Below are 18,491 nucleotides of genomic sequence, written 5' to 3' on the forward strand. Positions count from 1 at the left end.
TAAGGGAGGAGGGTTGGACCCTCAGTCGGCGTGGAGCAGGTTCTCATGAGCTCTGGTGTTGAGCTTGGGGTGCGTGTGCATGTGTTAAGGAGTCGTATATCACACAGTTTGAGGTCAGTTGAGGCAGCCTATAGCTGAATCTTTTTGTGCTGGTTTCTGTGTAGCTATAGTCGTATAGCCCATTATTCAGATTATTGTGACGTGACTCTATACATTGGAAACTGTGTAGTGTAGTGTTCAGGGTTACAGTGGTCAATTGTCAACAATCATCCCAGTACAAACGCTGTGTAAATAATTTGTCAATAGGGCATTTCAATATGTTTGAAACAGGGCAGTGAGGAGGTTAAAGTGAGTGGACGTGGTCAAAAGTGCCACACAGAAGAGCGTAAGACTGTGGAGGAGGAGGAGCCTCTTCTAACGGGGCAGACTGGGAACAAACCTCCATCATCGTGTTTGTGGAGACATTTTCTCACAGAGAACAGATCTGTGTCTCCAGACAAACAGTTTTTGGCTAAATTCAATCAAACTTTCTGTTGAACCTACAAATGTAAATGATGGTGTAATGTTTAGAGTTAATTTAATGGTGTTAAACTAAAGTCGAACTTCTTCTCTTTGTAACCAAATATAAATGATGTTAATGTTTAGAGTTAATTTAATGGTGTTAAACTAAAGTCGAACTTCTTCTCTTTGTAACCAAATATCGTTATAACAGCCTGATTTATCTTTGTGTTAACATGAGGGGTCAAAAGGACGCTTACAGCGGTGAATTAGCCCTGTGCTCCTCTCTACTCGGACACCTCGATCTCCTCTCCGTAAACACTGGGAGCTCATCCACATTAACATCAATGCTGTCAAATTATCCAGGACCATACTTCAGTCCTTCACAATAAAAGGACATGCTTTAACAGCTCCAAAATATACCGTAAAGTCTTCTTTATTTACATTTTTAATGTAAACCACTCAGGCTGAGCGTCATTCTTACTGCTTTTACTCAAGGTCACTTGGAATTTGACAGGTAAATGCTCATGTACAAATATGTAGATTCTTAGAAGTTTGTAAATAAATTCTACTTCCACTTCAGTGCAGATCACCCACTAATTCAAGCCATTTACTCTGGTTAAATGACACAGAAGGGTTTGTTCACTAGTGACTAGCCACCCGGAAGAACGAATATTATAGTTGTGTCGTCATGGTGATCAAGTATCTGCTGAGTATCATACATGACAACATATGGAGGAAAAAAGTTAAAACTAGTGGTCAGGTTGACGGATGTGGGTTTTTCAGTGGCCGATGTCATTCTGTTGTTGTAGTTTTTTGTGCATCGGATAAAATTAAATTTAATAATAAGAATCAAATGACACGCAACATTTATTGAACCCAGCTATTGTTTGCATTGTCTGTGGTAAGTGTGTGTTTAGTTGTAGACTATACAGTGCTGTGCTTTACACACCCATCAACATCACTTCACTCTTTATATCGGATTTTTAGGCACTCTTAATAGAGATACTTAAACCTCTCTGCATTTAAATGGATCTCTTTGAGAATTGAGGGCAGGACTAGATGCAGATGTTGAATAGACCAAGTGAGCCTCCAACCATCACTCTGCTGCACATCTGGCAGCAGGGGAAAATCGGATGTAAAGAGTGTGGTGATGTTGATGATGGTGTGTAAAGGCTTCTATAGGTTATAATATAGAATATAAAGAGTGTGTAAAGCTGTAGCTTCATACATAAGAGGAATCCAGGCTGAATTTCTTCCAAAGATGCTTCAACAGGGTACTGAGTACAGGCTTCATAAACCTTTTTGCTTTGTCATTATGATGTATTGCGTGTAGATTGATGAGGAATAAGATGGATTTGTATCTATTTTAAATTGAGTCTATAATCCAACAAAGTTTTGAAAAAGTCACTTTCTCACAGCAATGTAATTTGCAGCATAGTTTAAAAAAAATGCAACAAGTGTATTCAAAGCAGTCCGTTGTCTTGTGGACAGCCTCTTAAAGGCTTCACGGTTTCATTACAGCATGAAGATGTTTGAGATGAGTTTGTTTTCAAGCAGCTCAGTTATGAGTTGGTGTTGAGTCTGTTCTCTGGGTCTGTGGCTGCTTATTTTTGCCTGCTAAGAAAAAGTTAATCTCAGTGTACGGGCTCTATCTAGTAACAGTGTTGTTCCCTGAGGGCAGCACAAGCTCTTAATGAATGCCAAATGAGGAAGGAGTGGTGAATACCACATTCTATATCTTTCTGCACCAACACCTCCCTTCCTGCCCCTTGGCACAGCAGAGGAAACGCTCCTTTCCCTGAACACTAGATGAGGGATTGAAACAAAGAACAAAGCCCCTGGAAGTTTTCTGTCCCCCTAAACCCTGGTGTTACAGGGGATCATAAAATAAACCCCTTTGTTATTTCTTTAAAGGTGATGTGACCTTGATTTGGTGTGGAAGTCAGCAACAGATCTCAAAAACCTATGAGCAGATTATCATCAAATGATAGACCTGAGGCCCAGGAACGACTGAGTCGACTTTAGTGGATAATGATCCCGCCTGACATATATGATACATCAGGGCTGATCATAGCCTGTATCTGGCTGTTAAGATGTGACGTAAAGTCCTTTCAAAATATGATTTCCAAGTCCAAGCCGGTCCAACCCTCGTATTTCTACAATGCAGCAGTGCCGTGTTCCCTGTTGTTTGAACAAATTAGACTTCTCTTTATTGATCGTTTGGGATGAACTCCCGCAAGGAAATTGAATTTCCAGCAGCTTACAAAAACACAAAGGAGGTATAAAAAAGAATACAGTATAAGATAGAATAGATTCTTAGCTAAATAAATACAGAAAGTATAAAAAAAACAATAAAGAGTAAACAATAAACTCTTATTTAAATATATATGAAGTAGATGTAGAATACAGATCAAATAAAATTCTCAGAAAGTTAAACCAGAATAAGTTAAATGTAGAGGAAATGTATAAGATAAAATATGTATGTATATGTATGTATATCTGCTGTTGAGCTGGCGGGGTGCCCCCTAATATAATGGTAGGGGGAACCACTGCTTTTTCTTTTCTTGGTCTCCTCTGACAAAACCTTTGCTTTCTTCAGTTTAGATTCATTTTCGGCTGTGACATCAACACGGTATACACAGTCAATTTGTTTTGTAATGCTTTTGTGCACAGGTGGTGACCCAGAATCCGAAGTTGCATTGTGCCAGTGAAAGCGATACAGATGACGTCATTAAACTTACACAAGGGTCTTGGAAATATAGTCTGAAGGTTGAAAAACCACATGGTGTTGCTTTAACTCTACTTTTAAATATTAAAGTGTTTATGGATGAGCATGAGTACTCTATTTGGACGTCAGAATTTTTCAATGGCTCGAGTACTCGCTTCTTTATTTTACCAGTCACTACTGCGCCGCTAGTATTGTTTTACCTTGTGAGTATCTTTGTGTGTGTGTGTGTAGTTGTCGAGGCAAAATCAAAGAGGCGATTTTGGTTATTTTGCTGGCGTTTATATATCTGTCTGTCTGTCTGCTGGATTTTTACACCATGTTGGAGTCGAAGCAGTGCAAGGTACAGTCACAAAACTTGAGTTTGAAAACTGGTGTGGTCCGAACAAGGGTGGTTTAAGATAGGTCTGGCAGTGCAAGACTATATTTACTGTGACATATCTTCAAATAAAGTTTTCTCGTTCACCTATACAGTATCCTGCCCCTGACACGTCATTGTACGTCTATAAAACCACATTATCACTGCCCAGAATGTTATTGTGTGTTTTTGAAGGTTTTATGTTAATGCAAATATCAGATGACTAATGTTAATTCTATTTTTTAATACTGATTGTGGTTCACTGACATCAACAGTATTGTCGGGCTCTGATCTGAATCCTGGATTTCAGCGATCAGCTGTAGATTGTTTTGCAGCCACAGGTGTGAAGCTGATGGAGAATTGAATCCATATGCTGAGAGTATGTGTTTGCAGGGGTCACAAAATCGATCCACCATTAATCTGAAGTGATAGGAATTAATTTATGTTTGGGGTGTAATAGCATTTTTTTGAATTGTGCAATGTAAGTAGAAAATGTATAAATATATATTGTTTTTGCACCACACCCTTACGCCTAACGACGACAACTTTTTTTCCCCTCTCTTTTCCTTCCAGATAAAACCAGTAAGGACTTCAGTGGAACTTTAAATTGACAGCAGCAGCTTCTTCCATCACTGCTCCCACCCTCCTCGCATCCATCCACTGCTCTTATTGGTTGCTTCCTCCAGTTCTCATCATGGCGGCTATGTTTCTACTCTGGCTGTGCCACTGAACTACCATCCTGGACCACCACCATGGAGAGAAAACGCAGAAAGAAATTCATCTAGCTGCTCAGGCCGTTTGCAGTATGGACTCAGTTTTGGAGCTTTGGACCTGAAATGCTCTGTCCCAACCCCTGACCCCGAACCAGGAGTTAGCTGCTCATTTTTACATCTGAAACAGCACACCTGCTGCTAGAGTTTCACAGGGCCTGGTCAAACTGACGGTTTGCGCTCCTTCACAACTCACAATGCTCCTGCTTACTGTGTGGGCATCCATGCTTTTTGGGCTGTTGATGAGTTTCCCACCTCTGGTTGGGATGGAACCAACGGAAGGAGGCAAATCTGATTCCCACCGCGTCCCCAACGCAGAGCCCCTCCCTTCATCATCCGCCTCCAACTGCTCCCAGTTAACCCTCAAACTGGAGTTCTCCTCCAAGGTGGTGGAACATGGTAGGAAGGAACTTTTCAACTGGTGGATATGTTTTAGCTGTGTCTTTGGCCCAATCCCATTTCACCCCTTTCCCTACCCCTTAGCTCTAACCCTTTGGTTTAGCACTTTCAGGTGTAGTGGTAGGGGTGTCTAAATTCCATCTGGCATCAGGGGGAGGGCTGAAGGGGAGGGCTTGATGGGCCTCCAAAGGGAGATTTTTCACACTCACGCTTCAAATGGAGGGCTAAGAGTTGTTATTGATTATTACATAGGCACCAAAGAAACTAATGACATATGCGTTAGTTAGCATGTTGCTAGGCAAACTACAATGCTTTTTTACATTCTATAATACAAACCAGGCGTTAAAGACGTTTTAACAGCTGAGGACAGCATGTTGGCAAACTGCTTACGTAAAGCCGTATGTAAAGTTGTATGGGGTTTGAAGTGGTGTCCCATTTTGTAGGTATAGATTTTCAACCCCTAGCCCTTGTAACTCACTTTCAAGATGCAAGGGGAACAGGGAGGAATTCAAACGAGAAATGGGATTTGGCCTTTATATGCTGTATTTTTATGTCCTGATCATCCATAAATCCAAAGTTACTGGAGTCCTTAAATATTGAGTATTTATATTTTTACATAAAACACAGCATACAGTGCACAATTGGCCTAACATGACTCCTCCAGATGGATTGATTCTCATTTGCTCTGCATATCCATCTGGAGCTCTGATTTAGAGATCTTTTGGGAAGGGGCGAAAATACTGGTTGCTGATTGGATAAACCATCTATCTATCACCAACATACGGGCCAAATCAACCAACCAGACCAACCAAGCGTATGACGTACTAACAGCGTTGAAGCAAAGCTCAGAAAGTAAACAACATGTCAGTAAAGGATATTTGCCGTGAATTTACAGATAAAGGGCACAATTTCAGGTGCCCGGTCCATTCATACATTCATTCATTCATCTATCTTCAACGGCTTGTCTCTGTCGGGGTCGGTGGAGCCGATCCCAGCTGACACCGGGCTTGAGGCGGGGAACACAGATACAGACAGAGACAGACAACCATTCACACCTAGCAGGCACAGCGAGAACATGCAAACGTCCCAGCCCCAGAAGGGCCCCAGCTGGGATTCTAACCAGGAACCCTCTCGCTGTGAGGTTCAAAATATTCATTTCTTGAGTCAGACACTGACATATTTCCCATTACACTTCAGCAGTAGTCACTGCTGAAGTGTAATGGGAAATATGCTTCCCCCACAACTGCTCCAGTGGAGATGATTATAGTAGATCATTGCACCGGAGTAAAAATAGGTTTTTCTATATATCAAGCAAACAAAATGACACAGAAGTTCATAAGGTTGAACCTCAAACACAGGCTGTTTTGTTGTTATATGCAAATAAGAAATGCTTCTATTTATTCTTGTTAAAGTTGTAGTTAAGGATGTAAATAATTAACTGTTAACACACAATATGAATCTCGACTAATTAATCAGTAAAAATGGATTTAAATTTAAAAAAATTCAACTCATGGGGGTGACGCGTGCAACCACACATAACTTTTATTGGAGTATCTTATTGAAGAGCTTCAGCACTATTAAATACATTTTTGCTGTGTCAGTTGTGTGTCTGCCTGGCGTGCTCTGTGTTGCTCTGCAGCTCTGAGCGCTATCCTACACACAGCTGACAAGCTCGCAGGTGGTTGGGGAGGAGACAGGCTCAGACATGCTTCAGACAGCTGCGGACTTGTACCGGTCATGCAGCCACAATGTTTCATGCATTGTTGTGGACACATGCGGCCACTTTCCTTGTGCGTTCTTTTGACTGGTACAAGTCTGCAGCTGTCTGCGGAGCATATGTCTGAGCCTGTCTCTACCACATCCACCTACGAGGTCTCCCAGACACGTGAACTGGGACTCAGTTGCCTGCTTGTCTGGTTGGTTCACGAGGGTCGGCTATATGTCAGGGGGGGAAAAAGTCCAAATTAGCATCCGTAGTTGTAGTATAAACTAGACACACCACAACACCGAAGTAAGAGATCGAGAGAAAAGGTCATACGCAATTAAAGCCTATGCAAACTGATGATGGTACAGGTACTTAAAGTGTAATTCTGGCACAAAATCATCCCATGGTCCTTTTCAGCACTTACATACATCAAATAAGCCATTGAGACATTTTTTTTGTGTATGAACTATTAACGGAGAAATCTGGTTGCTAACACAGGACAAAACACTGATTAGCTCGGGGCAGTACGGTGATGGCATTAAAACATCTTTTTTAACCACTAATACTGTTCAAAATAACAGCAAACCTCTGCAGCAGCATGAGAAGAGTCCCTACACAGAAAACAAAGCATCAACAACGTAGTTAGTGAACCCAGAGTTTATTAAGAGTGTTTTGAAAGACTTACCTACTGGCCCCTTTACCAGCTCCTCTCATAGTAAAGTCCATTCAAGTGGATTACCAAAGTCAATCCAAAAGGAAGGAGCCCATTGGTGCTTTGTTTTCTGTGTAGGGACTCTTCTCATGCTGCTGCAGAGGTTTGGTGTTATTTTCAGCAATATTAGTGGTTAAAAAAGACGTTTGAATGCCTTCAACTACTGCCCGAGCTAATCACTGTTAGCCACGTCCAGCTGTTAGAGACTCTCTGGGATTTCTCTGTTAATAGTTGTTACACAGAAAAACTGTCTCTATGGCTTATTTGATGTATGTCAGTGCCTTTACCAACTGAATATCAAGATGCAAACTTATTTCTAAGGACAGTAAGACACACCCAAATGTCAGTTACATCCAAATTATAACAGTGTAATTGTTGTGCACACCCCAACCAGCACACCTTTCTGTTCATGCTCCCTCTGTCTTCATATTCTTAAAGATGAAATAAATACTAACACAGGAATAAAAGCCGGACTTGTTTTTCCTGTTTGGTAAGCAAATGAAATTGTTGTTCCATTTGATCAATTATCTGTCTATGGATTTAGAAAAGAATCATAAACTTTAAGGGCAAAGTTAAACAGCTGATTGTTCATAATAACAGGCACTTGGTTTACTTGGTAGTTTCTCCCATGTAATCAGTTACTTGGTAAACTAAACGGTTATGAAATGTATAGTTGGTTCGGCAAAACATTTAAAACGTGAAACTTACCAGGATTTGTAAGCTAAGATGGAGTCTGCAGCAGGGTATCATCAACCATGGCCTCCAGCATTGCTGTGGCCTAGTTCAATGCCCTGGTGATTTTGCACGCTGGTCTGTCGCCGAGGACAGAGTCCAAAACCACAAAGTAAGGATTCCTCCGTGGTCGCCCCTTGCCGCTGCGCCTGAGGTCCTTCTTTTGGTCCCTGTAGTCCTTTTTTAGCTTCTTGTTGGTTATCTGCTCAACAGTTCTGCTAAACCCTGCTGCAGCCGTCTCCCTTCGGATTACCACTAAAACAGGTTTTGTTCTGGAAGCTCCCTCCAGTTTATTCTGGACCTCAGCCGAGGACCATACTCAGAGGAGGCAGTTTGTCCCCTCCACCGACCTCTATTTAGTTTTGTTGACCATATTTTTCGAAAGATGTTGAGTTATGGATGAGTTGTTGTCAGCCCTGAGTTTTTAAAAATGGCGCTCACAACATTTCCGTTCCTGTATTTGGTTACGATAACCCTGCCTCCAGCCCCTGACGTAAGCAAACCTTGTTCTGGTGCCGGTTCTAGTCCAGCAAAGAGTTGGGGCCACTCGGGAAACGTTTTCCTGGCTGAGAGCCAGTTCTTGGATTTTCAAAAACATGAAGAACTGGGTCGTGATTAGGCACAGGCCCTCAAAAAGGGTCGATTGAAAAGTACCAGTGTAATACGTTATTGAACCCTGAAGATTTAGTGTTTTCCCTTTATTTTTTTTGGCCATTTTTCCTTGCTCTCTTCAGCATGGGTGTGGGCTAACAAAGAGATTTAGCTTTAATTGAACTGTTGGTTCAATAAAATGTTGCTCACTTGAATCCACAGTTTATTATAACATCTGTCCTGTCAGTTCTTTGAAACATTCTCCTCCCCCCTCTCTTTCTCCCCAGAATACATCATAGGGTTTACAGGGTATTTCTCCGCCAAAGCTCGCAGCCTGTACATCAGCAGCGCCCTGCGGAACACCGGGGACGGAGAGCTGGAGTGGCACATTGTTCCCAGAGAAAACCCAGCCTCCAATTTCCCCAGCGACTTTGAGCTGGTCCACATCCGTCAAGCGTCGCCCAGCAGCCTGCTGACCTTAGAGGACCACCCTTACATCAAGAGGGTGACACCACAACGCAAAGTGTTCCGCATGCTCAAATACTTTCCCTGTAAGTCTGACAATATGGTGTTACTGTGAAGGAAAAGGGCTCCCAGTGTCTCTAAGGTTGGCATATCTACCCAAGAAATATAAAACTCTGATAGGAAACAGAAAGCTGTTTGTTTGCTACAGTTCACAGAATGTCTCTTTGTTTGTTGGGCCAGAGGATGCATTTCTCTCTCCACTGTGTTTGTGGTGTACAACAGGATTGTATATCTTAATGTGAGGTGCTGTCCAACTTTGGGGGGGTGTTGATGCTGGACAGAGTTTGTATGTGTGTTGGGGGATGGGAGGACTGACAGAGAACTTCTGTGTTTGCTCACCCGAGAAGGGAGTAGGTGAGTCAGTGTGGTGGGGCTTGCCTGGACAGGGGTGGGGGTGGGGGGCACACGGCATTGGCACTGGATAAAAGCCTTCAGTGTGCCCCCAGCCTGCATATACAAATGCAGTGTCAGTGTGAAGGCCATGTGTCACGTATCCTTTTTGTCCTGGATTGCTTGAGAAGGAACAGCAATTCTCCGTTGAATCTTGATCTGAAAGCATTTATTAAATTAACAAACGGGTATCAGCTGTGCAAAGCATTTGAGCAAACAATAATATCTGTTAGTTATTTATTAGTAACAGTTCATTGTTTTTTTTATAGTTTATTATATTGGCTGTGTTTTAAAATGTTCTGCTAATTTAGAACATTATCAGAATGATTCAACCTGTTTTATCATTTTTGAAAATATCCAACATTTGATCTGCTTTTTAAAATTCTTAATACAGTACTATCAAACGATGGTGTCACAATACAGTGATTCTGTGATACTCGATATGTTATAAGACAATCATCTACGATACATCACGATATCTGTGTGACTGAAGAAGAGGACAAAAAACTAAAAAGGCAGAAAGCCTTGGGAATGGAGATGAGACATAATGGTCAAAGAGGGGGGAATACCTGGAGAGGTAAGATCACGTTCCCTGGATTTGTATTGTAATTCATTCAGTCCACGAAGCCGCTACCTTGTGAGGTAATTAAAAAGTAGGAAAGAAGCATTTTCCTCTTACTAATGATCCTGGTCATCCTTTGTTCTGCCCAAGTGTCGTGATCAGCCTCACTTCACACCTAAGATGGAAGGAGGGAGACAGACAGAAGGAAGGGAAAGAAAGTAAGAGGGAGCAATGAGGGATGGGAACATGATAGGCAGGATTCACAGGTTCACAGGAAGATTGTGTTGTCTGCTGGAGGGGCTGTAGCTGCAGACAGCACAATGCAGCCCTTCATGGAGGTCAGTTTAAGCAACATTCTTGGTAAAAATATCTGTGTCCAAGTAGAAATTCAAATTTTAAAAGCAAGATAGTCTAAAGCCTAAAAAGGAAACCCGTAGTCACCTAAATTTATGATGTAGAAGAATTTAACCTCTGCTTTATATTTACACAGTAGCTTATGTTTCTGTCTCCGTAGCACCTGAACCTGCTGCACCCTGCAACGCCACCCGCGGGACGCAAAAATGGCAGTCGTGGCAGTCATCCCGGCCTTTCCGACGAACCAGCCTGTCACTCGGCTCTGGTTTCTGGCACGCCACTGGTCGCCACTCCAGCCGGCGTCTGCTGCGGGCCATCCCCCGCCACGTTGCCCAAATCCTGCAGGCAGACGTACTCTGGCAGATGGGACACACCGGTTAGGACCCACACCTTTGATTTCCCTGACAGAGGGCCAGGATAGAGGGGACGAGGGCAAACATCTGCTTCAAAATGTTTATGTGATCAAACAGAAATGCAATGCGTTATGGAAATGATGTCATCTCTGTCTTCTGTGAGTACAGGTTCTGGTGTGAAGGTGGCAGTGTTTGATACAGGCCTGAGTGAGAAGCACCCACATTTCAAGAACGTAAAAGAAAGAACCAACTGGACTAATGAAAAGACACTGGATGATGGTAAGGAGGGTGTGTGCGTGTGTTTCGTTTGTGCCTGCGTGTGTTTGTGAGTGAATTGGATGATGATCTGGTTCCTGTCCTGTTCTCCAGGTCTGGGCCATGGTACATTTGTAGCAGGAGTGATAGCCAGTATGAGGGAGTGTCAAGGCTTTGCCCCCGACTCAGAGCTGCACATCTTCAGAGTGTTCACCAACAACCAGGTACATACATGCCCTCAACATTCCACTGTCCTTCAGTCCACTTGTTGAAGTATTGTTTAATATTCTAAGTCGTGATGAGCATGAATCTTTTTTTTTTCAGGGGGGATTGATTGGAGTGGGGTGCTCTCTGTCCTCCCTGCGTTTACATTTCTCAAACACCATGTAAACACTGTACCCCGGGTAAATTTGGAGTTCTCATACCCCGGTTAACAGACCTAGAGAACTCCTTTAGTAACCGGGGTATTCATGTATGTCAACTTCTTACCCGGAGTAATATCAGGCTTCCGGTCTGCGCACGCTCCGTCTGTTATAACTCCCCCTCCCCACTCCGCGGCAGTGGTTTCTGAACCAGAAATAAAATAAACCAGGAAGCACGGTGCCGTAAACAACGTGAGAGTTACTTTTAAACTGAGGGAGGATCGACACGGCAAGTAACATCACTACCAAGAAGACCCGTTTCTGTTGTAATTCTGTCCAAAAGGCGGCCATCCCCACCCCCACTTGTGATTTTGACAAAGGTGAACCAGAAAATAAAGCCTTATTCCAACCAGCTGTATTTTGCCGGACCTACCGTAGGTCGAGTTACTCCCGTAATTTTCCCATTCAACCCCTTTCGAGTATACGTTTGTTCTCTTAACCTTTTCGGGTTACTGATGTGTCCAGGCCACTTGCACTCACATTATTTGACATGATCCGAGCCTCGGCTGCAATGCATCTTGCTTACACATCATCACCCCTTGGAGATTGAGTTTTGTCTGACTGTTTATATTATCTCATCTGACCAAATCTGCAGTAAACACTTCACCTCCGCATCAGACCAGGTGGCATCTTTTGAAATGTCCGTCGTGGGTAACAGTCATACTGTATATAAATAGACATCAGGACCGCCATCAATGATCACGCAATCGCCTACTAGTGCACACACTTGTGCACGTTCATGTGTATTCTTGCTTTACAAAAGCCCAACTCTCTCCAACAGGATTTGGTCGACAAGTGTGCCATGCCTGGTAACAGTTGTACTCACACGGGTCAAATGAACTAGAGTACGAATGGACAGTGCGAGTGCGCCCTGAGTTTACCAGTTGCTTGCTGTTGTACTGTATTTCTATAGTATTTCCCAAAATATTCTTTAAATAATATAGTCAGACCTTGTTATTCAGACTACATTTGAGTATTCAATTTTCTATTTAAGTGTTGTCCAAAAATCTAATTTTTTCTGTCAAATCTGTATTTCATTTATTGTAAAATGCTCCAGTGCAGCTTCATGCAAAGTAGGTATACTCTCTGATCCTGTACAAAACAGCCAGAACTGATACTATAGTAAGCCTTCTCCACAAGTCATTGATGAGATCTGTCTTCAATTATAGGAGTAGTCAATTTGTCTCTCCTCACCTCTCAGGTATCTTATACCTCGTGGTTCCTGGATGCTTTCAACTACGCCATCCTGAAAAAAATTGATGTTCTCAACCTCAGCATCGGGGGCCCTGACTTCATGGACCACCCCTTTGTTGATAAGGTAAAAGACACTAGTTGTCAGAAAGAGACACACTCAAGAATGCTTTGACTGATATGTAACCAGGCCGATGAAAACACTGCCCTTCATCCGTCTACGTTACACTCGTTTTATATAGCCAACAGGTCAACTGTTGATGCAAACAGGTTAAACTAGGTGTGCATGATCAATTGAATTTAGCTGAACATGTACACTGCTACATAAATGACTGTACTATGTTCTCTATGTGACTTTTTGGCACCCCTATAGAACATTTAAAGTAGTAATAAACTGTAACCCGTTGGGAAAATAACACTTTTTTTCTCCCAATCAATTTTCTCGGTTGATGGAAAGGTGTGGGAGCTCACTGCCAACAGAGTGATCATGGTCTCTGCTATCGGCAACGATGGACCTCTGTATGGGTAAGCTTATCACTTTAACTTCCAAACAATGGCAGTTGTCCTTGTGATCACCCATAATCTCTTTCAGGGTATCTGCAGCCAGGGTCTGAAATGAGCTTTTCCACTCAGCTGCCAAGGTGGCGGGTAGATGATGTCTTTAGCGTACTGGTCACACACACGGAACAGCTCATCACAACATCGTCATACTTAAGCAAGTCTCGAGAAACACCGCTATCTCCAAATGACCATTTCTCTCAGAATTTTCTGTTACCATGTCCTTCCTGACTCCTTCTAAATACCACCACGTTACGACCTATTTGCTAACGCTTGTTAGCAGCAAAAAAGCTCCAACACAGCTTCCCTCTCTATCCTGCTACTCCGCTGCATGTGCATTGGAGTTTGGCGGGGGTGGGCTGAAACACAAACGTGCACTGACCCCGATGCACACATGCCAGCTAGCGTTAGCGAAGCTGCTTTTAATTACACGACTGTTGTGGTTTACCCACCATGTGGCGCTTAATCCTCTGAGATTTACTCGCAAAAATTAAAAATCTGCAGCTCTTTAAAAACATTTTTTTTTAAAGAAAGCATTGAATTTAGTTCCTCTCTTTGAGTCTCATTTACAAAGGTCATGGGTTACAGTAACAATACTTTATTTTAATTTTTTTAACAGACAAGTGTTGATTTTAGCAAAGGCTTGCATGAATTTATGCTAGGTCATATTAATTGAATTCATCAGCATATATGCTGGAAACTACTGAAATTTGATATGATAATGAATCATTCTAGCCAATATTGTCCCAACTGGTTTCCTTTCCTAATTAAAAACATCAAATTTCACCTAGTGACAGACACTGTTTAGTGTCCAGCTGTCTACGCTGTAACCTTTCCCAGTACCGACAAAAGCCAGGTGTTGGTGGGTATTTTGTCCGGTGGGAAAGGGGCTATAGGCTGCATTCCCGAACCCTCAGGCAGCTCCAGCAAATTGCAGCAGGGTTCTCTGGTGGTGGGAGGGTCACTTATGGCTGGTGTGACATCCTGTTGTGTTATTCCACCCCCTCATGTAGCACAAGTAGATTTTAGATTTGACTTAGGCTGTTTTTTCAGATCATTATGATCTTGACATTTCCGGACAGCAACTGAAAGCAGCTTCATTTCACAAAGAAAAAGTAAGAAAAAGAGACTAGCTTGAGCTTGTTGCAGGAAACAATCAGCTGTTTCGCAAACTCTCAGGCAGTTAAAGTCATAATTTGAGATACCTTGTTTAAAGCGGCCCCTTAGGCAGTAAAATGTAACTGCAGGCGAGCCTGTTGTTTCATAGCCTCCATCTTGTCACGTTCATGGTCACTGTGTGTGTGTGTTGACTTTTTTCCACACATTTTCGTATTACATGTCTGCCCTTACTACAAGCCTGACTCAGAAATTTGAAGTTCCCAAGTGAACGCAGCATAATTTGCAGTGACAAGCGCGACCTGGCAGACCAACTGCTGTCAGCCCAACACCAACACGGTGCCGTATTTGCACTGAGAGAGGGAATGTCTCCACAGACACACAGATTGGAATACTCCGCAAAAAGGCTTTCATTAGTGGGTCATGTGATCAATCACCATTGTTTTACTCACTCTTTGATAGATAGGAACTTAGCAGACAATTAACTAGATGAAAATCTTATGAAATATATCTTTAAAGTTGTACTAAGATTAAGGTTTTCATCTATTTCATTTTCTATCTAACAAGTCCCTATCTAACACAGAGTGAGTTAAAACAATGGACAGATCTCTCTCTAGGATGGAGCTGGGTTTGGGATGATGTTTTTTGTTGAAAAAATCTGGTGAGAAACACTCTGGTGAGAAATTTGGTGAGAATTTCTCCGGTGTTTGTATTCTTTACAGCGTCTCCCCGTCTCTTCTTCTCTGTTGTTGGTGTATTTCTGTGGCAGTTACAGCTCCACATCCAGGCCTGGCATGTGTACTACAGCGTTTTTAGTCGGTTTCCTGTGGACGCAGAGATTTCTGGAGTCGAGGCCGTGTGGATGGAAAACTTTTTAAGAACGACGGAGGAAAAAACGGTTGTTTTCGAGCGTGTGGATGTACCCTTTCTTTATTAAAAGTTTATTGTGGCAGGGATAGAGGCAGGATGTTTCCTGTTAACTGTACGGGACTCACACAGCCTCAAACGGACTGTGGCAAGTCTGATCACATTGGCCACCGCAGTGTGGCGTCAAGTTGCTTATCTCCAAAAGTTCAGTCCGTCCCCCCTCTTGCCCCTCCTGTGGCTTCCACCGCAACAGCCTAAACACACTATTTCCATTCAAAATGCATGTGTGGACTTGCGTTTTTTGCTGGACCACCTGATCTGGTCTGAATGCCAACTTAGTCTCACTTAATGTCTCGCAGCATTCTCAGCGTATTCTGGAGCCAAATCACTACAAATGAGTACCTTCCTGATTTTTCAACGTTCTCATTGTAGACAAATCTGTCTGTTGTTGTTTTTCATGAAATCCTTGTTATTACTTCCCCTTCACCACTGACTGCTTTAATTATCCAAACGACCCCCTGGCCAGCTGGGTTTTATGACCCTGCTGAACATCTGCTGACTCTTCCTTCTCTGTGGAAGGCCATTAAAAATACAAAACAGCGCTCTCTGTGGTAGCGCTGAGATGGAACTGTGAATGCTTTCTTTAAGTCCTGTAAATTAATTACAGTGAGTTTCTCTCTCTCTCTCAGAACCCTGAACAACCCAGCAGACCAAATGGATGTGATCGGGGTCGGAGGGATCGACTTTGAGGACAACATTGCAAGGTTTTCCTCCAGAGGCATGACCACTTGGGTGAGTTCAGGAACACATACTCAGGCCCACACTGATGTACAGACGAATCCGGCGAAGTACCGGAAGTGTACAAGTCGTCATTGCTGCGGTGTCGTCTCCCTCCAGTATGCGCGAGATTGAATGGGAGCTGTCATATGAAGTGGACCTTCTTGAAGTGTACTTTTACCTGTACTTTCTATGCAGCATTACTTTTGACAACGATGTTTAGGAAGTCAGGAAGAACCTGTGCAATTCTCTGCTGCTCCAACAGCAGAGGGAAACTTCAACTTTAGAAAAAAACTGAATGTGAATGACACAAATCTTTACCTCATGCAACTTACATTATATTTCCCAAAAACACCACCTAGAGTTAATTTACCCTGTGCGACCACGGCAGCCTTGATAGAGGCGTCTAACGTGAGCTAGCTAAGCAGTGTTAACTTAGCTGACGTTACTTTTTCACTGATTTAAGCTAGGCAGCATGCTATTTATTCTGAGTGTGAACCAAAACTGAGCGCGCTGTTGCTGTTTCGAACAAAGTCCCCTCTGTTAATATTCTTGTTCCATTTCTGGAGAACATCTGCACACCCAGGGAATCACGGTAGACCGTACGGCCTCAGACAGGGGCACTCTTCATGAGGTAAAGGTTTGAATCCATGTAGACCCTACGGCCTCAGACAGGGGCACTCTTCATGAGGTAAAGGTTTGAATCCATGTAGACCGTACGGCCTCAGACAGGGGCACTCTTCATGAGGTAAAGGTTTGAATCCATGTAGCCTGTACGGCCTCAGACAGGGGCACTCTTCATGAGGTAAAGATTTGAATCCATGTAGACCGTAAGGCCTCAGACAGGGGCTCTCTTCATGAGGTAAAGGTTTGAATCCATGTAGACCGTACGGCCTCAGACAGGGGCACTCTTCATGAGGTAAAGGTTTGAATCCATGTAGACTGTACGGCCTCAGACAGGGGCTCTCTTCATGAGGTAAAGGTTTGAATCCATGTAGACCGTACAGCCTCAGACAGGGGCGCTCTTCATGAGGTAAAGGTTTGAATCCATGTAGACCGTAGAGCCTCAGACAGGGGCGCTCTTCATGAGGTAAAGGTTTGAATCCATGTAGACCGTACGGCCTCAGACAGGGGCTCTCTTCATGAGGTAAAGGTTTGAATCCATGTAGACCGTACGGCCTCAGACAGGGGCACTCTTCATGAGATAAAGGTTTGAATCCATGTAGACCGTACGGCCTCAGACAGGGACACTCTTCATGAGGTAAAGGTTCGAGTCCATGTAGACCGTACGGCCTCAGACAGGGGCTCTCTTCATGAGGTAAAGGTTTGAATCCATGTAGACCGTACGGCCTCAGACAGGGGCTCTCCATGAGGTAAAGGTTTGAATCCATGTAGACCGTACGGCCTCAGACAGGGGCTCTCTTCATGAGATAAAGGTTTGAATCCATGTAGACCGTACGGCCTCAGACAGGGGCTCTCCATGAGGTAAAGGTTTGAATCCATGTAGACCGTACGGCCTCAGACAGGGGCACTCTTCATGAGATAAAGGTTTTAATCGATGTAGACCGTACGGCCTCAGACAGGGGCACTCTTCATGAGGTAAAGGTTTGAATCCATGTAGACTGTATGGCCTCAGACAGGGGCACTCTTCATGAGATAAAGGTTTGAATCCATGTAGACTGTACGGCCTCAGACGGGCTCTCTTCATGAGGTAAAGGTTTGAATCCATGTAGACTGTACGGCCTCAGACAGGGGCACTCTTCATGAGGTAAAGGTTTGAATCCATGTAGACCGTACGGCCTCAGACAGGGGCACTCTTCATGAGGTAAAGGTTTGAATCCATGTAGACTGTACGGCCTCAGACAGGGGCACTCTTCATGCATAAAAGTACAGGTAAAAGTAGAAAAGGTCCACTTCTAGAGGGAGACACCACCGCAGCAATGGCCACACCGCTAGATGGCGAAACAAACAAACCGCTCGCCAGATTTGTCTATAAAGATAGTTTTAGACCATCTACCCTCTGCTTTATGAGCTAGTCAACCATAATATAAGCTGCTGATTTATCATCTGTATCACACACACACACACACACATCCACGCGACTTTAAAAAAAAAATGTATCAGTCAGCAGTCTGCTTTGGATCTGATTAAGACTGATCCAGTCAGTCTCTCTGCCCCCTCAGTCACTGTCAGCCAGCCATGAAGAGGCCAAAAGGAACAGACACTCACCCACTCAGCTCTCCAACCTGAATACATAAAAAAAATATTAAATACAGCTTTTTATTAAAGTCAGTTTTCTCACCTTTTGTTCATGTTCTCCTTCTTCCTACACTTGCTTTCTCACACTCTGCTTTGTAGTCCTTTTAACTTCCTACTCAATCCTTCTTTTTCTGTCTCTGTCGTGCTGTTTGCTGTTATTTTGTGGTAGAGTACATTACATCTTCCAGTCAGTTACATCGCATATTAAATCAACACCTGATGTCAGGGACAGGCCTATCTTTTCAACAATAGTAGAGCTTTGAGAGTGTAATAGTGGCTTTACATTGCCTCTCTGACTAGAGTGTGACTTCACGGTGATGGCGTAATGACATGAACTGAGATGTAAGTTTTAAATGTGTGAATCATCAA

At 43.2% G+C, this 18,491-nt stretch overlaps 1 protein-coding gene across 1 annotated transcript in view; it reads left to right on the forward strand.

The window, feature by feature from the left end:
* mbtps1 (membrane-bound transcription factor peptidase, site 1) overlaps positions 1-18,491 on the forward strand; it is a 39,891-nt gene that overhangs the window by 4,275 nt on the left and 17,125 nt on the right. The window contains exons 2-9 of the mRNA XM_083916009.1: positions 4,158-4,753; positions 8,781-9,044; positions 10,485-10,700; positions 10,846-10,956; positions 11,047-11,156; positions 12,556-12,672; positions 13,003-13,070; positions 15,776-15,878. Of these exons, the coding sequence (XP_083772135.1) occupies positions 4,552-4,753; positions 8,781-9,044; positions 10,485-10,700; positions 10,846-10,956; positions 11,047-11,156; positions 12,556-12,672; positions 13,003-13,070; positions 15,776-15,878 (1,191 nt within the window). The 5' untranslated portion in view covers positions 4,158-4,551. The remainder of the gene's footprint in view (positions 1-4,157; positions 4,754-8,780; positions 9,045-10,484; positions 10,701-10,845; positions 10,957-11,046; positions 11,157-12,555; positions 12,673-13,002; positions 13,071-15,775; positions 15,879-18,491) is intronic.

Source organism: Echiichthys vipera, assembly GCF_963691815.1.
Source record: "Echiichthys vipera genome assembly, chromosome: 7".
In the NCBI taxonomy this organism is placed as follows: domain Eukaryota; kingdom Metazoa; phylum Chordata; class Actinopteri; order Perciformes; family Trachinidae; genus Echiichthys; species Echiichthys vipera.